General features: G+C 44.3%; 1 protein-coding gene across 1 annotated transcript in view; it reads left to right on the top strand.

Annotated features, from left to right (window-relative positions):
* The first annotated feature begins 4,311 nt into the window (after positions 1 to 4,311).
* Positions 4,312 to 26,256, top strand: part of slco3a1a (solute carrier organic anion transporter family member 3A1a) — a 36,055-nt gene continuing 14,110 nt past the window's right edge. The window contains exons 1-3 of the mRNA XM_084364999.1: positions 4,312 to 4,661; positions 4,842 to 5,033; positions 11,924 to 12,371. Of these exons, the coding sequence (XP_084221125.1) occupies positions 4,875 to 5,033; positions 11,924 to 12,371 (607 nt within the window). The 5' untranslated portion in view covers positions 4,312 to 4,661; positions 4,842 to 4,874. The remainder of the gene's footprint in view (positions 4,662 to 4,841; positions 5,034 to 11,923; positions 12,372 to 26,256) is intronic.

Raw genomic sequence — 26,256 nt, 5'->3', positions numbered from 1 at the left:
CGGATGCCGAGATGTAATGACAGATGAAGACGAGGGCTGTGAAACCATCGTTTGACTTTTTCTTTAAACACCACAGCTCCGGTGAGACGAGTGCTCGCTGTGGAAAAACATCCTCAGTGACTGAATCAGATGTTTCCACTGAAGATCAGGTTTGAATTAGTGTTTTTTTTGTGGGAGCACAGTAAAAAAAAACAAAAAAAAAACATACTCCTGGAAAAATGTGAGAAAAAGTACTGTATGTCCTGAAAAAAGAATAACCTTGCTTTTTGTAAACACTGTGAATAACAGGTAGTGCCGGCGTGTTCTCCTCAAAGGCTCAAACAGGAAAAGTTTCTGTAAAGCAGCATTGTTTGTGCTCCCAGTTGTCCCTCAAACTTCGCCCATTTCCCAGTATCTCCCAGCAGACGGGCTGGGCTTCTTTTCCACAATCCACCCTTTTCCAAATCCTATAAATAGCAGCTGTTTCACAGGGCCGAAACAATAGTCTGCAGGCTTTTCCATTCATACATTCCTGGCACCGGTCCGAGCCGTCTCCGCCCACCGCTTGTTACTACCTGACTCATGTCCCTGCACGTCTACTGTATGTAAACAGTGCTGCACACACACAAACACCGTTGGATTTATGATCTCACACACACACACACACACATTTCGGCATTATGTTTCAACCCTGCTCTTTTCTGTTAGAAACTGATCTGAACCTGATTTTGTTACAATAATAAAGGAGCCAGGGAAACATGGGAGAAAGAGAGAGAGTGGTGTGATATATGACATGGATGAAATGTCCCAGACTGGAATAGAACTGGGAACGCTGCAGTGGGACGGCATGTCTCTTTCCACTATAGGCCACCAGGACACCCTAACCCCAAAACATCCAGTTAAAGTGAAACTCTCGCCAAAATGAAACCTAGGCTTTTTTTGTGAAGGATCCCGAGTCGAACCTTAGTGCAAAAGCATAATTACGACGAAAAAGCCACTTTTAAGATTTACCTTGTTTTCGTTTTTGGGTCAAAATCATTTTCAACGGCGTGCTAGGGGCAACGTTACGCTAGCATCAAAATCGCTATTTTTAAAAACAGTAAGAAGACTCGACACATCATGAAACTTTGCTCGTAGTATCACCGGGGTCTCTACACATGAACGCGAGCATTGAGAACATTGTTTGTGTACACAGAGTTTACGACAAAGAAGGTTTTTGAACAACTCACGCTAGCTTTAGCTTGCTCCGCTCGTCGCCGTCCTGCCAGTCGATCTGCTTCGATCCCCGAGTGCGACGTAACGCGGAGCTTTCCTCCTTTACTCTCCTCCATGAGTTTCACTTTAACCTGCTCAAAACAACATAAACATTGATTTATTTTAAAGCTCCTACACACCTGAAGTCCACCAACACAGGTGTTTGTTTTCACAAATCTTCAAGGCTGAGTTTCATTGACATGTCCAAGACTGTCCTAACTTTAGCTTTAATGCAGGGTTCAGACGACACCGAACTCTTTGTCTGTTGACAAGCGGTCTAATCAGGCAGAGTAATTGAAAACACATGTGCAGGGCTGACGTGTTGTTCGACCACACTGGACATGGTTTAGTGACCTTTAGTAGTTAGGCGGCTGTGGCTCAGTGGTAGAGCCAGCGTCTTGTTATCAGAAGGTCGATGGTGATTCCCCTGGTCTGCATGTTGAAGTGTCTTTGGGCCAGATACTGAACCCAAAACTGCCACTGCCATCAGTGTATGTATGTATTATGTGAGTCACTTTGGGCAAAAGCATCTGCTAACTGCCCTAAATGTAGTTTCTGACCTCATACAGCGGATCAAGTGGGCGTAAATGTCAGTTTTGGAAAGTTACAGAAATAAAAGTGTAACTGTGACTTCTGGGGTCACAAGTAAAAAAAGGTAGAAAAGGGAGATTTAGCATATGAAGAACACGGTGAAGTCCTGAACACACACACAGCTTTCAACAACGGACTTTCAACCATTAATCTGCTTGATTTCAAACAATCCTTTTGAAACCAACACGTGGCCCCAAACAACACCGCATCAGATTTACATTCCTCATTACGCCGCTCGTTAGCTTCCCATGTTTACATACTTGTCTCAGTTTTGTCACGTCAGCGCTTGCTGGGATTTTAACACTGCAACACACACAGTTCGTGTGAATCGAGCATCTGACTGCCGGCTTGACAGTCTATGTTTTTTTGCTCTTCCCAGCAGGCCGGACGGAGGAAGCAGCGTGCAGGAGTGTGGGAAGGGTTTCTGTGTGGGAGTGTGCTGGTCGAGAGCGAGGGAGGGAGCGACTATGATTGATGATCAGTTTGCGTTGGACACCTGCCACGACTCCAGTCTGAGAGTCAGGGGGGCTGCCCTGAATCACAGCCGACTGTTAAATCATGCAGCGATCAATAATAGTCTTCATTGTGCAGCGGTTCATCTGTTGTTTTAAGGAAGTGAGACAGAGTTTGTTTCAGGTCCTCTGAGTTTACTATAATAATGGAACTGTGACCTGTGATCTGAATTATCTGGCAAACAGTAAATCTACAAACCATCTCGCATGTTACTGTGGTGTTACGACCACTTTTTAAATCTCCAGTGTGGTTTAAAAACATACTCTGCAGTTCATCAAACCACCAGCTCATCTCCTTGACCTTTACGTGTCCTCATGCTGCTGCTGCTGCCGCTGCTGCTCATAAAACCCTCACAGCCTTTACTCAACATTTGTTTATCATCCTGTTTAGTTCCACCCCATCATCATCACATTATGTGGTCACATTACATCATAGCCACTGCAGTACCTCATCCCAGACACGCTGACAACATTATAATCCAATAATAAGTGTTGGAAACATGACAGCTTCTGCTATAACCTCAGCGAAGCATTACAGAGCAAGAGCTGCGACGATTAGTCGATTAGTCGATCAGCTGAGTGACAAAATTCAACTTAACTATTCTGATATTTGATTGATCGTTAAAAGGAATTGTTTTGGGACAGTCAGATGACAACGTTGAAACCACTCTCATGTTTTCTGTGATAATTATAAAGCTATAGCTGGTTAGCTTAGCTTAGCATAAAGACTGGAAACGGGGGGGAAATGGATAGCCTCGCTCATTTGCATCCTAGCACCTGTAAAGTTCAATAATTAACACGCTAAATCTGGTTTATGTTATCTGTACAGAAACCAATATGTTAGCAAAACACATTTTGGTGCCCTATTATGTCCTGGTAAGAGTTAGCCAGGCTAGCTGTTTCTACTTTTCCAGGCTTTATCCAGTCTTCTCATCTAACTCTTGACAAGAGAGTGAATAAGTGCTTTTCTAAATATATGTCTACTTTAATTTTAGTTGAAAATTAACTGAAATCATCAACAGAATGTGATAATGTGTGTGCTAATGCCAACACCTCCTGAGTTCCCAATCTGAACTGCTGCACGGAAAACTGAGCTTACTTGCTAGCAGCAGCTACAGTTAGCAGCAGTTAGCGGTTGCTCTTGTGATGTGCTGCCCCCTATTTGTTTTGAGTATGAATTCAATTCTTGCATATTTCACCTTTAAATCAAATTTAATTTATGAATTTATTGTTTAGTTTATCAGGGGCGAGTAAACCTAGTAAATATTAGGGGTGTAACGACACATCAATCTGGATTGATATATCGATTCACAATCAACAATGCAAAAGCATTGATGCAAAGTGAAAACATTAAGATACGCCTTTATTTTGAAAAAAATGGGCATATGATATCATCTCATATCGATCGCAGGCCCGTATCGTATCGTATCGTATCGTATCGAATTGTATCGTGTCGTACTGTGTCATATCATGGCAGACTGTGTGATATCGGCACATATCGTAAGATCGTACATCAGACTGTAAAATCCAAAGATATTCTCTTTCCATTGATATAAAACACATAAAATCATCACATTCTCACACTGGAGAGGCCTGAACGGGAAAATGTTTCACATATTTCCCTCATAAACGACTAAAAACGATTCATTGATGATCAAAACAGTTCCCAGATATTTTCTGTTGATTGATTTCATGAGGTATGGGGCCCAGCTCCAACTCTAAAATAATCCTCGTGCTGCCCTGAGACTCCACAGACAATAATCCCTGTAGATTTATTGTGTTGGGGAGGGGGGAGGAACATGATCATTAAAAAAAATGGCAGCAAATCACTTTAAACTCGCTGTGAAGCTCGGGAACACACGCACACACCGGGTCCCACAGGACTACTGGAGTGGATTTTTTTTTTTCTCGAGTCAGAGGGAAGTTGAGCAGACTTGTGAAGCTGCTGCTGCACAGCGCCGCTAGGGCCGCGAGGAGGAGGGTGGAGAGGAGCGGAGAGGAGTGGAGAGGTGGCGCACAGGCAGAGAGCGAGTCATTGTGCGTGAAGGAGCGTGACAGTCCGGAGCGGCAGGAGTTAGGAGAGAGAGAAGAAGAAGAAGGAGCCCTGTTGACCAGACTTCTTCACCTGCACGCTCAAACACGCAAAAACCCCGCGACAGGAACAAGGACATGCGATGTGACAGAGATTTACGCGCCCGTGGTTCACTTACACCTTCGGGGAGTTCACATGTTCCTGCGCGTCGACGGGGAAGCGATGTTTAGGCGCAGACGAGCCGGCACAGCCCCGCGGAGAGTTTGGATGTGTGTTTCGTAGCTTTGTCAGATGTAAGAAATACAAAATTATAGACGGAAAAAAAACCCGGGAGAAACAGCGACGAGGAGGAGCGCCGCCGCGCATGTAGAGCCTTCAGGCGCGGGAGGGAGGGGGTTATTTTTTTGGAAACACTGTACCAGCCAGTGTCTTCATGCGGTCATCCTGCTCTCGTGTGTTTCGCTTTCTCGCAGTGCTGTGTGGGTAAAGGAAAAAAGTGAGCGAGGATGCAGGTGAAGAAGCACCGGGACTCGGACCGGAGCGGCGGGAACATGTTGGAAGGAGACGGCCTCCGGAAAAACTCCTCATGCTTCTCAAATATCAAGATATTCTTGATATCGGAATGCGCCCTCATGTTGGCACAGGGCACCGTCGGAGCATACCTGGTGAGTGCAACACAGGCAGGCGCAGGACTCTGAGCCGAGACCCTGCCGGAGTCAGAGTCCGACTTGTGTTTTGGGGTTTTTGCATGTGTGTGTTCCTGCTGCTCAGTGAGACATGGACAGAGACATGTCAAATACAGCCCGCAGGACACGTTTCATGCTGCTCAACTCTGCTGTTTGTTGTAGTTGTGAGGGAAAACATCCAGCTGATTGTGTGAGAATATGTCTTAATTTATCTTTTAATGTGTTAACTTAAAACTGAATCAAACTTGGCAGCTTTAATCTCTTGTTATGTTCAAGAAGGGTAATTCCTACCAAAGATGTCCTTCAAGGTCAAGGACCCCTCACATATCTTTCTTATCTCCTGCTTTTTTTTCTACTTTTGCTCATTCTTTCACTTTTACTATTCTTCTTTAAGGTTTTAAACACAACTTCTCTTCTTGTTAAACCTCTAAATGTCACTTCTGTGATGAAAACATCAAAACACAGACAAATGTCACTCGTGTAGACGCTCTAATATAGATTTTGTGGGACAAAAGCTCCCAGAAGTGCTCCAAAATATTCCTCAAAGCGTCCCAGAGGAGCTTCCTCCCTCCCCAGCCTCGGGCAAGCCCCACTGTGAACTTTTAGTTTTGACATTAGCGTTGTTTGTCCTCCAAGAAACACTCGCAATTAATAGACTAAACTCCTCCGAATGCCTTGGCCATATTTGGAGTGGAACATCTTATCTTCTCTGCGAGTGGACCTGCAGAGCATCAAGCATCCCACGGCGTCAGAGCACGGCGGGTCGAAGCCGTGGAGGATATTCTTCCTCTTTATTGTGCTTTTCTGATAAAACAGGTAGTGCAGTTCTGCTTTTGTGCGGCACGTTAGGTCAGGGACACCTGTTCAAACAGTCGGAACAATAGAAACCAGGTGTTTCAGGTGAGGTTTGGGATCACTGAAGCACACGAACACACGAGGCTTTCTGGTCGGTTTACATGAGCTAATTTACATGGAGCTTAATTTACATGGGCAGGACAGGAGGTGCCTGGGTCGGTGGCAATCTGGTGAACTGGTGTCGACCTACATGAGCTACTCTGCCTCTGATTGGATGATGGAGCTTAAGAGCGTTTGCTGGCAGCGAAGGGACAAAAGTGAACTATCATGGTCCTCTTGCTTTCTGTGAGCTGCTTACAGTACAAGACACTTAGCAGCGTGCTGGGCGTCCTGATTTAGCAGCCTTGACCGCAAGTGAACAGACGGAGACGGACAACCTGCACAGGACAAAAAAAAAAGCACAGGTGCAGATTCGAGTCTGTTCCCTGATTTTATTTTGGGGTTTTTCTCACTTCTCGTGAAGTCACTTTGATATTTTTATCGTTTTTCGTGTCTATACGAAGAGAGACGAAGTAAATGGTTAAATGAATTGGCTGACAGGTCGTTAGGGCTGCAACAAATACCATATTTCCATTTTTTATTAATCATTTCGTCTATCAGTGTCATAAAATAGTGAGAAAATGCCAATTGTTTAACCCCAGAGCCCGAAAAGTGTCTGACTATAAGTCTTTAAACAAAGAAGTATTCAGTTTACTGTGATTTATTACATAATGAAGCAACAAATCTCCCATTAGAAGCTGGAAACTGAGAAATTGTAGCTTTATTTCCCCTGTTTTTACTTGACGACAGGTTTAAATGACTAAACAATTGCAGAAACAATTAATGATTGATTTACTGACTGGTTTTTCATCGTATTATCAGAGGGATCGTATTATCAAGAGATCAATGCAATCCCTTATCTACAACCGATACATTAATAAAATGACTATAAACTGTAGTTTTAAAGCTGTATAGTTTTTACAATTCATGTCAGTAAGTCCAAAGAAAATCATGAATCGATAGAGAGAGTAATTGCTGGTTGGAGTCCGAGTGGTGCAGGATCAAACAGGAAATAATGTTGAGCTGAAGAGTCGGAGGTTCACTGATCCCAAATCCATCATGTGACCGACGAGTTGATTAGATCTGGTACAAGTGGACTTATTTTGCACCTGTGAATATTTTGTTTCGACCTACGACTCTATAATGATCCAAAATACGAGGACCGACTCCCACTTCTCTGCAGTAATTGCATCAGACTTTAATTGCAGGAGATGACGCTCCACATTATTAAGCCCTGGGAGGCTCTGTTTGTGACTTGTGTGTATGCAGCACCTGAGTGTCTGAGCTCTGCTGGTTATAGTGACGCCTCCCTGACGAGAACCAAATCTGACACTTCAGAGCTCGAGCTGCAAAGTGCGACAAACACCTGAACCCGAATCTGAACTGTGGGCTGTCAGACGGGGCTCGCGGAGACATGTCCACATCAGATATCAGTATTAATAGCTGCTGTGATGCTCACTTAGTCATTTCATCCATTTATTATTTAAATGTATGAGGAGAAGTCAAACCATCCAGTAGACACTCAGTATATAAATCAAAACAAACATCCTCTACGTACTTTTATTATCGGTGTGTCTCGCCTTGTTCATTACATAATGCACAGGTGTGGCCATTAACAGATTACCTGCCTTCAGGTGACCTTGAGAAAGTGTAAAAGTTTAAAAGATAGCATGTTTAGGATTAATAAATAGGTAGTTTTTTCAAAATCTGCTGTGCTGTATGTGACGCTTTTCTCTGGCACACACATGCACGAACTGGAAAAAAAACCCATGCATGTGCTCGAAACGGTATAAAACGCGCCACCTCTACACGGCTAATGCAAGAGATGTAGCTTCTTTTAGACGCCCATAAAAGAGCAATTTAAAATAGCTCTTTAAAACAGCTTATTCGTAGCTGTTAAAGCACCTTTAGCTAACCTTTAGTCAACCTTCAGTAGGTTACACCCCATAAAACTGAGTGGAAATGTTTCCAAATAGCCGCAGCATCAGTTATTAACAGCTGCAGTGCCTTTGCAAATAGCCACATTTCAGCACTTTCACGTCAGCGCTAAAACTTAATGTGCTGAGGTAAATGTCAGCATTGAGCTGATGATACAGACTCTCGGTACCTTCTGTACAAACTCTGTGGAAGTGTTCAGACAAGACCTGTTTTTTTTCTGCGAGCTGACGGGACGTCACGCAGCATGACGTGGTTTGTTTTGTTGCCGTGCAACAGATTAAACATTTCCACAGTTTGAGTCAGTGCGGCTGCGACCACTGACCAGTGTGCACTCGATTTTTCCTATATAATTTATCCCGGGTATAATCCTCCTGGAAAAAGGCTGCCTGTTTAAGTCAGAGTGGACAAACACGTTGAAACTGGCTTAACTCATCCAGAGTGTTTCCACCGCCGCTCACTCGGGGCTGGCTTGGATGATGGCTCCTCTGCTTTGCCCTGCTGTGAAGCTAAAGCCACAGTGTCAGCAGGTTGCCGGGGCTCGTTTTTTCTGAGGACCGGATGAGAACTGAACGTTGCGATCAGACCCCAGCCGGGCGGAGCCAGCCAGGCGTAAATGCTGCCCGTCCAGTGTGTTCGCATTTGTGAGAAAGAGCCACCCAAGGGGCAGAGACGTCATGACTCATTCTGAAGTTTTCTATCCACTCAACTTCACCAAAGGCACTCCGGCATGAACCGCTCCCAACAATCATCCTCCCCGTGCTTTGATCTGGAGCGAAGGAGTCTCTGCAGTTGTGTTGAGAGCAGCTGCAAGAGCGACCTGCTGTCACTTCTGCTTCTTAAAAGTCACAGAGGACAATGTTTGCTCAACTCTAATGACAAGGCGAACCGGCTGTACGCTGTCTGTTCTTGTTGACAGTGTTGCCTCATCATCTACTCGCCCGTTGTGCGTTAAATATGGCCTCGAAGGGGACAGTGCAGAACAGAATAGGGAGGAGAGTGGTTATAACAAGGGTGTGATCAGGTGGCATTGTTAGAAACGGCTGACAGAACTGAAGGGTTCATGGTTTCTTCTCTGCTTCACGACAGAGAGGTCAGAAAAACCTCTCCAGCAAGTCGCACTGCTTCATGCCGCAGAATAAAGTCACAGCCAGAACTTAAAACTCTTAAATGTCAATTTCATGGTCATGACTGATTCAGCAGAGTGTGGATTGCAGCTGTTCAGACATACTGGAGGAAACAAAGAAGAGAGAGTGTTTCAAAATGTCACTGAGGTCAAAGGTGGATGATACATGCTGAATTTAACACCAAAGTATCTGTTTAAAGGACAAGTTCACCCCAAAATAGAAAAATAATTTATTATCTACTCACCCTGGCGCTGCTAGAAAGTCAGGAGGCTTGTTTTAAAACTTTAAAACAACAGGAAACATAACATGAAATGGCTCCATACAGCTTGTCCGGTGTAATCCAAGTTTCAGAAAGCCCTGAGATCCCGAATTGATTTGAAAAGACGTTGTTTGCACCGATTTTAAAGCCACGTTCTTCACTGTAGCTGCTAAGGTGAAAGCGTGAGCGCACACCCTGTCTGAAGTGGGTGCCAAAGCTCGACGACGTATCAAGGATGTAAATATTATCTCTTCAAATCAATTTGTGGGTTTTTTTTTGCATTTTAAAACAAGTCCCCATCTACTTCAGTTGTTTAGGAGAACGCTGCAACGCTATTTTGCTGTGAATCTCCTGACATGTTTTGTGGACTGCGAAGCTTCACAAGACTTTCCATCAGCACGAGGCTGAGAAGATAATGATTTTTCTTGTTTGGGGGAACTTAACCTTTAAGAACATTGTGGTGCAGACAGTGAGCAGTGTTTTATGCAGATCAGAGTTCAGTGATTAGTCACTCAGCTATTGATAATCGATTCATTGTTTCCATCATTTTACAAGTAAAAATGTCAAACATCTGCCGGCTTAAAGCCTTTTAAATGTGAGGAGTCGCTGCCTTTCTTTGTCATTTATGACAGTAAATGAAGAGCCTTTGGGTTTTAGACTGCTGGTTGGACAAAAGAAGCAATTTGCAGACGTCGCTTTGGGATCTGGGAAATTGTGATGAAAGCAAAGCATCTTTCTTAATGTCAAGTTAAAGGTAAAATACGAGTGCATGAAAAATAAAGGGTACGCTTCCACATTTCTCCTTGAAGCGCCGTGTTCAAACATAGCTCCATCCGATCCCTAATCAACTGTGTACATCAAACTGGCATAATTGAGCATTTGATGGGGGAAAAAATGTTCCAGCAGCGAAAAAACCGCAAGTTGATTCATCTTTTCAGCGAAGTCACCCGTTTCAGAAGGGGATGTTTGTGTTGGCAGGAGGCTTTTTTTAGAGCTCAATCAAAACTCTTTAACGGAGCCATGTGGGGAATGGAAAAATTGTGATGCCTTTTCAAGGACAGTTTGGGACACTGCTCTGAAAATAGCTTGATAACCGTTTAAATGTGACTCTTGTGGTTCACATGGCACGGAGACCGTTCCCACGTTGTTCTGCTTCGCCACAGATTTGTTGAAAAGTCTTTTAAAATACAACGACGAACTAAATATTTTCACGGTAATTAATCTCTGACAACTGCTGTTAACAAACAAGAACCTGAACGGGGCTAAACAACGCTGTGTTTGCTTCAGCTGGAAGTTGCTGGTCGGCTCGAGCTCGTGTGTGGCTGACAGCTGGTGAAGAGAGAGAGAGGAGCTTGTGATGAGCTGTTCTCGCTGAAGCCATGGAAGAAAAAAAAAAGATGCAGTGCCCAGCTAATCAGAAACAGAGGCCTGTTTCCAGGGAGAAGCCGCAGCCTGTTATTCCAATGGAAAGACACAGTTGTAATGACTGATGACGAAAACACACACTTTTCTTCCAAGAGCTTGTCCAAGAGAATCAAACACAGCACAGGCACCCATTTAGTCCTGTGTGAACTGTATCTGGGTACACTGTCTGTGTAATGGCACCTGATCCTTTGTGTTTTAAACCTGGTGTTGTTTCTGTTCTCTTATGTTCATTATGCGATCAGATCTAAATATAGAAGTTAGTGGAGCTGGCAGACCAATCAGCAAACATCGTTCAAGTCAACCATAAATGGGAGTCGTTCTTTCGCTCGGTGAAGAAGCCGTGCTGCTACGAGCTTTGGCTGTGCTTACTGAAAGGAAAAAAAGTTACTTTAAAGGAAAATTCGGTCGTCGCGTACTCAGCACTCGTGCAGATGGAAAGTCAGGTGAAGATTAGCAGTAGTCCACAAAACATTTCTCGAGCTTCATGGCGAAAAAGCGTTGCGGCGTTCTCCTAAACAACTGGAGTAGATGGGGACTTGTTTCAAAACGCTTAAAAACAACCAAAAAATCCACATAAAATGGATCCATACAGCTCGTCAGGTGTAGTCCAAGTCCCTGAAAGCTCAAAGAAGAAGCTCAAATTGATTTGAAATGACTTTATTCACACCTCTGATGCGCAGTCGACTGCATGCACCCACTCACGCTATTAGCTTAGCAGCTATCGTGAAAATTTCAGCCTAAAACAGGGTGCGATTAAAGTCTTTTCAAATCAATTTGAGATCTCAGGGCTTCTAGACATTATGACACATGAGCTGTTTGGAGCCATTGTGTTTTTAGCAAGAATGCTGGCCATTTTTATGCGAATTTCTCCTTTAAGCAAGCAGGAAGTGGTATTTAGGTGACTACCGAACATATCTCACAGCTTTTTTTTTTTCTTTAGATTGTGGTCACACTGTGGTTGAGAAACGAGCACAATGTGAGACAGACCACCTTTGTGAGCTGCAAGACATTCAGTGTGTATTTATACCGTGCCAGCTGTAAACAGTACCGAGTGAATGCTTATGACCCTGTACATACAAATCATATGATGAATTTTCTAATTCATTTGGTGGGATTGGATTCCCTTGTTTATGATTTTGTATTTGTTTGCACAGAAACAATTATTTTAGCTTCATTCAGCACCGTTCCCATGACCCTGGTTTGATGTTGTGTCCCTGCCTTGTTTTCAGGTGAGTGTGCTGACCACCCTGGAGCGGCGGTTCAACCTGCAAAGTGCTGACGTAGGAGTGATAGCCAGCAGCTTCGAGATAGGCAACCTGGCACTGATCCTGTTTGTCAGCTACTTTGGGGCCAAAGCACATCGACCCCGCCTGATTGGCTGCGGGGGCATCGTCATGGCGCTCGGCGCCCTTCTATCAGCTCTTCCTGAGTTTCTGACTAATCAGTATGAGATACGGGAAACGTGGAGGACTGACTTAGGTCGGGATGTTTGCTCCAACACCAGCAGCAACGAGGCTGAGGACAATGTGTGCGCCAACAAGGCCAACACTAACATGATGTACCTGCTGCTGATCGGAGCCCAGGTCCTGCTGGGGATCGGAGCCACGCCGGTGCAGCCCTTGGGGGTGTCCTACATTGATGATCACGTGAAGAAGAAAGACTCGTCACTCTATATAGGTGAGCCATGTTCATAAAACTGCACAGACACAATGTTACCAGTCTACTTTGTGCCTACTTTTGTTGGGGAAGGTTTCCGAAGGCCACAGCTGTTGAGAAACATTAGCTGAGTGAAATTACTGTTCAAGAAAAAAGATGATTATCTCGCTGGAAATTAATAATCTGCGCAGCAGCACACTGATTTCCCAAGGCAACTAAAACTGGTACAGCGCAAAGTCAACCGTGAACGTGTTTGTTCATCACCTTCAGGTGCAATGTGTGCATAGTTTGAGTCAACACAGTATATATACGGTATGTGTGCTCTTCTGCTGCACACCGTCTCCCTTTGTTCCACGCACAGGCCTGTTCACAGTGCCAGGTGAGCAGATCTTGGCGCTTTTTAATCTCCATTACAGCGGTTTCAGTGGCGAAGAGGCCAGATGCGGGTTAAATGTGTCTGCTTCGCTCAATCCTCCCTCAAAGGCGAGATGCTGCTGATGCGGCTCTTCGCGGTTTAAAGGTGCATTCAAAGTGCTTTCTGTGCAAAGTTCTGAACACACAATGGCTGTTTAGGGATATGTATTTGCTGTGATGTGTATATTTTGCTATTTTGGTGTACAGAAGGTAGTTTCACTTTGCCCATTAAGCCATGTAGGGATTTTCACTCCTCTTGCTTTTTTTTTTTCTGTGAATCCATGCCAGAAATTTAAACCCAGTGAGAGATGTTACCGCGCTAATACACATAACAGTGTATTCTGCTTAAAGAAGACCACTAGATGTTAAGGGAAGTTTGACATTTTCTGTCTGTATGCTAAAGCTGGAGCTCGCAGTGAGTTAGCTTAGCTTCGCACGGAGACTGGCAATAAAGGAGAAACAGCACAGTTAACCTTAATGTGTTTAATCAGTATAAAACAACAAGAATTTGCAGTTTTATGGAGCGTTATGAGCTGGTTTTATGCTAAGCTAACTGCCATATTTGTCCTTCACACATGAGAGCGGTATCAAGTTTCTCTTCTAACTTAAGGCGATGAAAGCGAATAAGTGTTTTTCTCAAATGTCAAAATGTTCCTTTAAGTCTGAGGCTAGCGCTCTAGCATGGTAACGCTTTTACGAGAGCGGAGGAGTCACCCTGCGGACCACCGCCGCAGATCCATTTAATAGCATGTTTCCTTGTTTTGACGCGGACCTGCCCGCTTGTTGTCCAGACTGCCACATCAGCCTTTTGATGGAGTGGATGAGATGTGTCTGCATAGTGTTTGCTGTTTGTTATCAGTGTGGAGCAGAGACAATGAGGGGCTGAATGGAGCCATGAGTTCAGGCTGGCACTCACCCTCTTCTGATACATTCGCGCAGCAGCATGCTGTGTGGCGGCCTTTTGTCACTCAAATACAGATGTGACCTGCTGAACAAAGGCAGCAGTGTGCTCTGTAATCTCAAGCCCAAAGCTGGTTTTCTTAATTGCCGTTTGTTGTGTTTATTTGTCCTGAACATGAGCGGGTTTTTTACACAAAAAAAAAAAAAAAAAGCACCTCGAGCTTTGTTTGAAACAATAAAAGCGGCCGGAAAAAACGTACCACAAAAAGGGCTTTGACGTTTTGGCACCGGCGATGTGGCTTGTTTGCGGGAGGGAAGTGGACTGCGATTGATTGAAGTTTGGCAAGCGTATGTGAAGGGGAGATTTGGTTCTGTCCTCCTCTGATAAGCTGCAAGGAGAGTTGGAGGAAAAACAAGCGGTGAGCAGCGAGGAACAATGTGGTATTGAGTCGCGCTCAGCTGATCGTCCTAATCCTTCTGCTGCAGGCATGTCATGTGCCCCCAGCTGCATGAATGGAGTAGATTGTGTGAAATTCACTGAGATTTCCTTTCACATACTGATAATGTATTTGGATTATTCATCAGTTTACGTTAACAAGTTCACATTGTTGTCGCTGTGGCACAAAGTTTTGTCTCGAAACACAAAGTATTTGCATATTTCCTGTAGGTTTGGAACAGGTTCTGTTGGCCTCCGGCCTTATATTTTCATTTGAAAACACTGCGAACACACCTGGATACGAGTCCCACAACATGTAATTTAGGAGATAAACGTCGCTTCATTGTGGAGAGGATCAATCATCTTCAAATTCATGTTATTTTGTGTCTGCAAACAGGTTTTTTTGCAGAAGGTATGAGGGGGAATTTAGGAGCGTTTTTGAAGAGGCCGCTAGAAAGGAAAACACCTCTCGGATGTGAGACCAGAAACTTGACACGCGTCTCTCAGAACAGCAGGAGACAGATGTGCCTTATAGACACGTACAGTAAAACTTCCTCTGCTACAACAAGTGTGTGATTACAAGTGTGTGTGTAGACTCCCTTCACAGCTTTGAGTGTTGAACCTGCTTCACACACACCCAATTTGAGACGGGTTATCACTGTAATCCTTTTAATTCACTTTAATTATGTGCTATCACATAATTTTAAGTTCAGCGCGAGGTGAAAACATCCCGATTAACCCTGATTCACGATACATGACACCAAGTGTAATTGACGCTGCTTCTCTTCTCACCGGCCCGCCGCTGTTGTCGGCGGCACATTTTCGCCCGGTGATGTGTTATTGTTAAAATTAGAGCCTGAGCTAAATTGCCAGGTGAGAAAGCGCGTGTTCGACGGAGGGCGAGTCCCCGCCCCTTTCAAGAGCGCGGCGGTGCAGGCGGAGCAGAGCCGAGAGCCCTGGAGAAGAGCCATAATTACAGAGCGAGGCAGGAATGCCAACCAGCCAGCAATGAGGTGGGTCTGAGTGGGCCGGGACGCACACGCATACCACACAGGCCTGTGAAAAACAACTCCTCCAGAGGCTCCGGCTGCCTGCTTTTACTGTGTATACTGCAGCAGACATGGCTTACTGCTGTTTAAACAGCTGTGAAACACACTCAAGTAAAGTCTGCGGCGACTTTTGAGCGAGCATTTTGTCCCTGTCAGGTTGAGATACGATCGCCGTCATTGTTTAGATTTTTTTTTTTAAGGACCGTACCGCCAAGTGTTGCACGTTCTTCTTAAAAGGAAACACTTCACCGTCGAATGCCACCACCATCAGTCGTACGTAAACACACGTACTTTATAGGGTGGTGTTGTTTTGGTTTGTTTCCCATGTCTAGACGTAGGCACTCGTCTCTTGCCAAGGGAAATAAATATGATTGGACAGATTGCGTCAACAGGATCTCTATTCCCACTGCTCCATGACCTTTCACTATCCACTGCTAATTCTGGCTCTTCCCACAGGACCCCTGACTGCATAAATATACTGTACAGGACACACAGAGAAGGGCTTAAAGCTGACGTTGTGTGTCATACAGCACAAAAAACTCCACCCTGGCTGCCTCTACAGGTTTCCTTTTAAATAGCCTTGGATTTGGTCATTAAACTGTAATGTGCAGTATGTCGTGCCTGTGATCTACAGCAGGACGCGTACGGTGGAGAGTAAAAGGGTGACATTAATTAATTCATCAGCGTCACGGCTTTTTATGTAAAATCCCACAGATTTGGACATGTAAACGTCGGCTCGTTGCATAATACATATAAGAAATGTATGATCAGATTTAAAAGTGCTGACGGAGGAGAGGCTTAAAGTGCAATTTACCAAAGCAGCTGCGTCTACTGCGAGCAGAAGAAGCTGCTTCACCATCGACGTAACTGAATATTGTGTTTTATATTGAGGTGACCGGATTTCAGTTATTAAATTTTGAGGACATCCAGTTCAGTGGTCAGTAAATCATTTTAAATATCCAATTTTATTATCTATGAAAACGGCGAAGGCAAACAAACCACACAACAAAACACTCCGCAGGCACACTGCGAGTACAGAAACACTTCAGATAAGACGCTATTCTCCCTCTCTTCATGTTTCCTTCTCACTCCCTTCATCCTCCTCTCTTATCTTTAAAGGTGGGTCGAGCGATTCTGAGGAAAGATAGTGAATTGTCGAGTCATTAACTGTGTTTCTCCAGAATCCATCTTTACGTGAGCTGGAGCAGTGGTTAGTGTAGTTGCCTCTCAGCAAGAAGGTCCTGTGTTCAAATCCCAGCTGGGGACCGGCCTTGTTGTTTTGCTCTCCCCGTTCTTGCCAACAGGTGGGCTCTGTGGCCCGGTCTTTATTGCAACAAGAAATAATATTTCACTTCGTGGTCTGTTTTTACACACTGGCAACCGCTCCAGCCAGGGACAGGCAACCAAAAATGGGCACAATCCCTGTAAAAAAGGGATGTCTGGTCACCCTACACTATACAGAGCATACACACCCAAATAAGCTTATTTTAAACTGCATAAAGCGGTGACATCACTGCTCTGTCTTTGACTAACCACCACAAATCAGCCAATTACAATCCAAATTAGCTTTTTAGCTAACGTCTCCTTCCTTTCTACAAATAAAGACACGTCTAGTGGCCTGCTGGACGAGCTGCCAAACATCTACTTAGAACAAGTGTTAGGCTAGGCTAGCTAGTTAGCTCACTGAGCAACTCAAAACACAACCTGCTCATGTCAACAGTGGTTAGTGTTGAGGCTGAATGTTACGCTCCTCACTCTTCAATACCGCTGCTAATAAAAACCTGCCTCTGACTTGTAAACTGTGGTTTGTTTACATTCGGTCTCCGAGCCTCGCCAGCTTAGCTGTCAATCAAACACACACACACATCCACCCACTCAGAGGCTTGAATGCTAAGCGAGCATTTTCTGATATGTCCAGAGACCTTCTTCATTTCATAATCGAATAAATTAAACAGTGAAAACGACGACTTGGTGCACCGATGACAGACAGCAGTCACAGGATGCAGCAGCAGCTCCGACAGCCGAGAGCATGAAGTGCTTCTGAGTTTTACTGGCGAACACAAGCCTTCTGGAGCGTCTGTGGCCGACATGCTCGCTCGCTCTCTGTTTCTCTCTCTCGCACAGCCCAAACTACCAAACTAGGAATGACAGACGAGCTGTGGGGGAACACAGAGGTCCTTTTTTTCCGTTGTGGCCTGAGAGAAAGATAACCGCTTCTACCTGGAGAGCAAAAACCATAAAAAATTTGCCTTTCATATCTTTGTATTATTGCTGCCAACCGCTGGTTTGTGTTTTATTTTCAGGCTGTATCTCTGTTTTTCAAATTTGAAGATATATTTCATGATATTTCTGTTCACTTCAGCTCTGTAGGGATAAATTTAGTTTCAGGTTTGTTTGAGGGGGAAAAAAAAAAACCGATAGCAGCAGTCGAAGTGACAAAGGTCCCAGAGGGATCCTCGAGAGACTTGTCGACATTCCTGCTAAAATGCTCTGACTCCAAACAGTTGCTGCAGCAGGGCGTTTATATAAGCTACTTAAACTCAGCGCATGTTAATGTCATCTTGAAGGATTAGTTTCTAAATGGGTTTTTCCGTCCCTGCCATAAGCTGCGTGCTGAGTTTGCCTAGCAACACAGTTTGTTTTATCTCAAGATGATAAACGGCCGTCGTGGTGAACGTTCATCAGCCAGCCGCTGCTTCTCTGCATCCCCGTAATGAACCAAAGTGCACCGTGTGTGACAGCACGCTCCCTCGTCTGCTGTCTAAATGACCCAGTCGGGCCCCGGGGCCTAGAGAGGGTAATGAATATGAGATTAACTTGTGTCCAACTGGTCAACAGCATGTTGCTGTTGTCTCATACCTAATCAGTAATTATCCACAAATAGTCTAATTTAAAGGAGTCAGACAGAAAGTGAGCTAACACGGTGCTGAGCAGGAGGAGACCTCACCCCTCACAGTCGTTGTGATTGATTTACGGCTGCCTCAAGTTAAGTTCTCATTGAATTTGAGCAGAGGGAGATGTTTCAGTCCCGTCCTGCCGAGCAAATGTGTTCACCGTTCTTCAGTAGCCGCCGTCTTGCTTGTTTACACGTGGTTCTGATATGAATCGGCCGGGGCGGGTGTGTGCGAAGCTATCTGTTCGTGTTAAATGAGCCTCGGAGGGGTGTGGACTTGGCGCGAGGTTGATTTTTACATTCCCAGATCTGTGCAGTGTGTCGGGCCGTGTAGTAGCCTCACGAGGACTCGTCATCTGGCTGCTCGTCTGAAGTGAATCACCTCCCGCACTCAATCTGCCGTGTTTGTGGGATAGTAGTGCAGTGACACCACGATTATGCCGGGTTGCATGTGTTGCTACGATCTGCACAGTCCTGTGTGTTGGGTGTTCGGCCGGTCAGATCAGACGTAAACATCCCCGAGGTTTCACTTAATCCCATTTAGTTTTTTTTGGCAGCTTACACACAAAATAGAGGAAAGCAGCTGAACATATGTCGACCGATGAAACCTCCCACGAAGACACAGTAGATACGAGGGAGGGACAAAATATCTATACAAAGATATAATACACACTGGCGCCAAGGAATGATATTTTTATTTAAACATGGAGGCGCTCTAAACAGATTCCCCCGACAGTTTGACATTTACCAGTCGTCACTGTCAACTTCCCTCAACTTAATATACACAGATTGTGTTTATACAGATTTTAGTGAGACATAGTTGAGATATTTTAACTCCAGAGCTGTTTGTCAGTGTGTGTGATAAAAAGGGAGTCAGCTATGTTTTTTATGCACTGTTATATCTCAGTTTATGTCAGATTCCTACACTTTTATGTTTTTAGGGTTATTTTGTGTTCTTCAGTCGACACTGACATTTCTAACTTTGATAAAATACCTTGAAAAATATGGATTTTCAATACCTAGGGGAAAACTGGGCAGGAAATGTTTGATTTTTTTATTAAAAGATTAATATAACAAGGCTATAACATGACTGTGATGTACAGTATCAACAGCAGAAAGACTGTAGTAAACATTAAATTGCACTTTATTGAAACATTAGTTTTAGATCAGGCCTTAAAAAATAATGTGTGTGTGTCCAAAGTGCACGTGGGTCTGGTAGGACTGGTGTATCGATACTGCAAAATTTTGTTTTGAAACAGTTTCAAATATTCAGAATTAGATCGTCGGCAAAATATCGTGAATCACACCTCGTAGACTTAAGAAAGTTGGCTCTTACTCCTGAGTTAACCTGGCGTAGCACGACTCACCTGTTCAACTATAATAAACTATAATCTAAGTGTGAAATCAGGACTGGTCGAACTCTACAGACCGGTCCAACGGGTCATTTTTTACAGCTCCACTGATGAACTCCTCTGGCCCGGTGAACCTTTTATTCCTCGACTGGACCCTGACAGATCTGAGAACGTGTGAGTTTTGAAGCCAGTAAATGGGTCAGACCTCTGTTGGAAGTGGATCAGTGTTGGATAAAAGATATGACACCCTGAGGCCGTCTCACCAGAGCCGTATGTTGGAGCCTCTTGCTATCGCCGCGAGCATGTTGTCTTTTTTTTTTTCCTCCTATCAGATTGCCATCTGCAACAGCGGAGACGAGGCTCAGCGGCCTGAAAGGTGCCACCCGTGGCATCCTGCTGCATCGTGTTTGGGCCTAATCATTGCTTGTGGCACCTTTTTATTTTTGTATTTCCTCTACCCATCATGTTTTTCCGTCTGTGGCCTCAGTAAACCTCACCAGGCCACCATGCTGCCTTCTCAAGGCAATCTGGGTCACAGGCTCTGTCACTGCTGATTAAAAAGGGGATTTTTTTTTTTTTGTCATCCATTGGGGGAGGAGCGTGGGGATAAGAGGTGGGAGGAGACGGATCATAAACACGGCAGCATCACCGAGCCGTTGCCACAGAAACGGGCAGTTGTTATGCTGTTGTTGTTTTGTTTGGTGCCATTGGATTGAGATGCTCGGTCCTTCCTCCGCTCCTGCTGTGGAGGATGCAGCTGTCACTCTCAGTCTCTGCCAGATCTTTCAAACCACAGCTAGTTGTTTTTTTTTAAAAACCCACACGAAGCTGCCGGTCAGCTCCCGTCTCGGACTTTCTCGCCTCGCTTTTCATTCTGAAAACGAGCCGTTAAGTTAATTTATCATTCTTTAAAAATGAGCAGCTAAGAGTGCGACAAGTTTATGCCCTTGGTGAAGGACTTTGCTCAGGAAAATACAGATTCATGCTGCGCTCGTGGCTTTACCACAAATCCCAAGCCTCATTGATTGAGTGGTGTGTAAGTGGTTGCTCTCTGGGCTCCTAGGATTACTCAGAAGCATGTTCAGCACTTAATCCCCATATCACTGATGGCGGAGGGTGAGGGATAACAGCGCCTAATTAAATGGACTCTGATCAATAGGGGTGGGCAGTAATTATAATTAACTGTTTGATTCAGTCAACTTTTTATTTGCTCCATGTGTAAACAGAGGCGAGTCTGTCCTGGGTTTCTGATCTGGAAGGTTCTGCTGGAGTTTTTCATTCCCCGATGCTGCTTGATTTACAACCTCGAGTTATAAATCAAACTGTTGTTCAGGATGCTTTTTTTTTTTTTTTACAAATTAGATCTGTCTGAAGAGCTCAGTCTCATCTGTTGGTCGTTTTGGATCTGGTTTTCCTTGTCGGCAACAAACCAGGATTCAGTGACGCAACCAATCTCTTATCCGATCTTTTAACAATAGTCACTATTTTTTATTGGCAACGATTGACGTGTAAAACATTTAGGTAGCAGGTCTCTCGTTTTTGGATAGGGCATTATGTTCTCAGGTTGTCTGTCCGTCTGCCCCATTCTTGTAAATATCTGAAGAACGCCTTGTGAGAATTTCTGCAAACTTCTCCAACGAGTGCTGAAGGACGAACTGAATAGATTGTTGTGGTCAAAGGTCACACCAGCGTCTAATAGGATGAAATGATTGATGCACAATGACATCATAACGTTCTGTAAAGATGTACAACCACGAGGCGTTTATTCTGGTTAACTATCATCTTTATCTATTGATCAGCTGTAACTGATGGTGTCTGCACTCTGTCCGAGATGGTTTGTTGGACGTAGAAGCACCACTCTTTAATCCCTAATGGACTGTTCTTCTTCTTCAGAAGAGAACTGATGCATATAATCAAAATATTTTGGGTTTATGAGCTTAAATGTTCTTAAACTTCTGGCTTTTAGAGCACGTAGCACTCAAAACAAGCAGTAGGGCTGGTAAATACATTAATATTATTATAATTATCCTGATTAGACTAAATATCAGAACCTAGATAGATATTGTGTATCGTTATATAGCCTTAAAATATTGCAGTGTTTCTTTAAGGCCATATCGCTCCAGCTCTACGAAGTCAGAAGGTTGAAACTGGATAATTTAGTGACTTCATCCTCCTCCTCACATCTGTCCTTCCCCATCGATTCTCCTCTTCCTCAGGATGCGGCCCACTTGGCGCACCGTTATAGTTGGTGCCGTACAACGGTCCGAATACCGTGCGCCTGGTTCTCACATGTTCTCCGAGTAAAGGGGAAACAGGCTGTTGGCACCTCTATCCTGATAATTAGGCCACGCCACCTGCTGAAGAAGCTGTAACCAGCTGCTGCCGAAGAGGCCCGAACCTCTCCGCGCTCCTCGTCTTCAATAGAGCAGCTGCGACTCTCCAGCGGAGAGAGAGAGATGGAGAGAGACGTACGCTCTCTGGTCTTGTGCCCTTTTTTTCTCCTCCACGCCTTCATCCCACCACCCGACTTGCCCAACAATGGAGCCCGTGGGTCGCTCCGTCTCGGGCTCCGAGAAAACATCTGACGCAAGATTACAAACGGATCACTGTGACGGGGCAGAGCGACAAGGCTTCGGTCTGTTGCATTAACTCCTACACAGCCGTCTATCAGCCGCTCTCTCCCTCCTCTGCTGACCCGGTGTTCAGAGCTGGCAGTCTGACCGGCTCACATCAGCGCCCTGTTTGAAAACACGCCCGGTCTGTTTATGTAATCTTATGGCACAGAAACCCGTCATTATTATTATTATTATTGTAACAGCAGTGGAGGCTCAGCATTACTGTAATATTTAAAAACAACCTGGCAGCGTCGAGTCACTGGAACAATTAATTAAAATCATTATAATGATTCGTTTGGGTTCCCGACACAAAAGGAGATCATTTTATTAATTAGCGTTGTGGATTTTAAATCCGTAGGACGGGAAACAAATGGACTTCAGTCAGAGCTAACTAATACTGGTGCCATTTAGGTTAATGAGGGCTTTCACTGCTTCCTGGAAGAGTTGGTGAGTGATGACACGAGGTTAATTGGACTCAGAGATTAAAGTTACTGCACGTCAGGTCAAAGCAGCCTAATGCCGTCGACCTGCGAGGTGGAAGACGACCCTGGCAGACAAATGTGCACAAGACAACGCTCGTCACATGTTCGGATGTGCCGTGTTTACTTTTACTCGATAATAATAGCAAAATTGCATTATGGCTAATATCCGAGTCACAAGAGGCTGGAAGGAAAATGTGACGAAACAGGATGAAGCTGCAGAGATGTTCTGACCCACAAATCTTTGCTTTCCAGAAGCAACTTACAATAAAAATGACAATTTTGATGCAGAAATGATGTTTGTAGTCACAGTGATGCTGAAATTTTCTTTTCTTACAATGATGGGAAAGTTTAAAGAGCTCATTAAGGGATGTATCGATAGATCAGCTGATTGGTACCAGCCAATATTCTCCTTGTTGATCGCCGTCGGCAGATACGACGACATTCACACCGGCACACTCACGAGCTTCTTCCTGGTGACATCCCTCCCATGACTCTGTAAGGGTTTGCAACTACTGAATAACTATTTTAATTGATTAGGTAGTTGTATCAATATCGGCATCAGCTATTGGCCAAATCCTTAATGTAAACACCTGTTTCAACATCGCTATCGGCCCACAATCTCACAATCGGATCACATAAGTCTCAGTTTTAGAAGAGAAGTCAGCTGAGTGATTGAAGGAAAAAAGGTCCAACGGAAAATTCTTTCGGGCCCAAAGGTAAAAACCCACACAGACTTTTTGTTTCACCGCAGACATTTTGATTTGTCACAGTCGGACGAGCACGGGCGTCACTAATAACATTAACGAGGGCTCTGCTCTGTTGTGTCGTGCATGCTGACGGCGAGCGAGCAGCACCATGACCCTGAAACTGAAGCAGCTGATTTTACACCTTGTCCAGCTGTGACACCATGAAAAGCATTTATTAAACCTCGTCTCAGGACAACGTGGACGTGTGCCGGCTGGTTCTGATCGACATTTCCTCAACTCTCTTGCACCTTTAACGTTGGCTTTTACGCCCGTATGAGTGTGCAAGACCTTTAATACGATGGATGATGCCGAGTCTTTAAATCCCCAGACGACTTTGGCCAACTCGAGCAGATATTTAAGGATCATTTCAGCGGGTAGGGTTAAAAAAATACCACTCGATGCTGTAACAGATGAAGTAGTTTGACGTCTGGCCTCTCTCGTATCCGTTTTAAAAGTGTTTACACTAAACGCGATAGCTGCTTTTTAAACAATCATCCCATTTTTTAATTTCCCTATCGCCTGTTTGTTGATGTTCATCTGCTTCTATAATCAAGAACGTTTCCTTTCCGATATTCAGACCCACACAGGATACAAACACACTCGTACTTTCCTCGTCTCCCAAAGTTTAATACGACGGCTCTTCTCTTGTCTTATATAACTCGAGAGAGTCGGATTTCCATCAATTTTTTTTTGTTAGATTAGAAAAAGCATTTATTTCCATGACGGGGCTTCACTGTTCAGCTCTGCCGTGTATCTCACTCGATAAAACCTTTTTCTTTTCCTCTCTCTCTCTGTTTCCGTCCCGCTGCAGTTGTGTTTTACTTAAGTGATTTTTCTCTGTATTGTCGTCCACAGAGTCATGAGATGTGGCAGCTCGGTCGTCTCAGCGCCTGAATTATAAAACAGGACAGAGATCTGTCGGGCACAGTCGATCTTCAGTCGGCATTTGCTGTCTTTTTTTTCTACCTCTGATACAAAACGGACGGCAACTTACCATTTTTTGGGGTTTTCAGCTATGAAATATAGAGAAATATAAGTCCGAGGTAACTTCGTCAAATGTCTCAACCCCAAGATGTTAAATTAAAGAGAGAAAAGCAGCAAATGTGAAAATGTTTTGCATTTTTGCTTAAAAAATGGTAAATTAAGGGTTTAATGGACTGATTGTTTCAGCTCTGATAACAGATAGTTGTTGTCCTTTTGTGTTTTAACGTACTATTTAAACTAATACATATATATTTGTTTTTTAGTGTTTTCTTTAATCCATGAAGCTTCAGAAACTATAAGACAAGCTTAAGAACCTAGCATATTCACACCGATTACAGTAAAATCGGCATCTAGAAAAAAGTTTCAGGGTTTTTATTGAACTGGTGTGAATATTTATACTGTAAATGACTTCATCAGGTGTACTCGTAACGAGCCTCGTGCACCCAACATCAGGAAGTGAAACGGTGGAAGTGGAAGTCGTCCTGGCGTCTGTATTTTTGTTTAATTAAAGAAGATAATGTGGTAAAACTCTGTACAGTATGTGCTTTAATCTTGTTATCAGCAGTCTAGACTCATATCAGGAGTCTTGTTCACACAGCGAGGAAGTGAAGCCTTCAGCGAGGCCCCGACGCTCACCTCCAGTTTCACCCCTCGGAGGCTTAGATTGAGCCAGAGCTCGGCTTAACGTGACGACGGGGTGTCGAGGGGGAAAGAGAAGCTGGTGTGTGTCGGGCCGGCCGGCTGGACCGAGCTCTGCAGTAAAACCCCGCCGCTCATCCTCAGGGTCAAAATGCTAATAGTTTTAAACGTGTCCTTAAGCTGCACTTTTTATATCACGCCCATATGGCACCGGTGAAACCGTCCCGACTCTCGTCTGCTAGAAGACGAGTGTCGGGACGGACCAGAAGACGCCGTTCTGATGTCAGATGGCGGTCGGGACGTGTGCGGGGAAGGGTTGCTTCAAATTTTTGGGATGTTTTGACGTAAGCGGAAGTTAAAGCAGGATGATCCTGATGTAATGGCATTTGAATGTGAGTTGAGAGCCTACTTTAAGCTTTGGCTTGTTATTTAGGTCACGGCTGTGCAGAGCCAACAGGGTTACTGTCGGGTACAGCTGACCAACGAGCCGTCTCAGTCGTCCCCTCCGCCTTCACGCACCAGTTAAGAGCCGGAACAATGACTTGTTAATTAATTAGCTGAACAACAGGGACGTTATCGGGAACCAATGCCAATTTTCCACTTTTTGCAGCATCACAAAGACGAGAAGTGCAAGTTTATTAACTCTTTTAAGATTATAACAGGCATTTTTCAGAAAAAAATCCACTGATTCATCAATAAACCACAAGATGAACCAAAATGAAACACTTCACTTGTCTGAAAAGGCGTCAACATGGCTGAAAATACATATTAAATCATCTAATTACATGTAAAATACTGCAAACTTTGCTTCTATAGGGATCGTTTTTGAAAATGCCTCGTGAGACTTTCCGTCGTCGGTGTGATTAATATTTTCCGTGACAGCTGATGTTGACGTTGATGCTAAAAGCCACTCAGGTGGGCCGAGGCTTCACTTCCTGGGGTGAAAGCTGCTGTCTAATGCTGTTAGTTCTGACTTATGGATCACTGAAGATTTGGTCGCCTTAATATCCTCTGTACCTCATCAAAATAGACTTCACCTCAGAGGCGACCTTTGCACGACTTTTACCTGTTTGTTATTAATCCCGTCGGCTTGACGTCGGCCGAGTTTACATAACAGCCATCTGCATAAACTGGAGTCACACCACGATCATGTCTCGACTCTCGGGGGGTTTTGTGTCGCACTAAATGTTTAAAGAATTCAAAGTCAATCGTATTTAATCTCAGTAAAGGAGATTTACTCGTTTAAAATTGGCTCGTTTCCTGTCGAGCGAGTTTGTTTTTGTTTGTTGTTGTTGTTCACAGGTTCACACGTCGGGTGTCAACAGAGTGCCAGGGAGTCAGGATTAGAGCGCCGGTAGTATATCGTCCAAAGATAGGAGAGGAAGTGGTGCTCGGG

This window comes from Pagrus pagrus (assembly GCF_965226575.1).
Source record: "Pagrus pagrus genome assembly, chromosome: 10".
NCBI lineage: Eukaryota > Metazoa > Chordata > Actinopteri > Spariformes > Sparidae > Pagrus > Pagrus pagrus.
The sequence above is the reverse complement of the archived record's forward strand: the minus strand, read 5'-3'. Positions and strand labels throughout refer to the sequence as shown.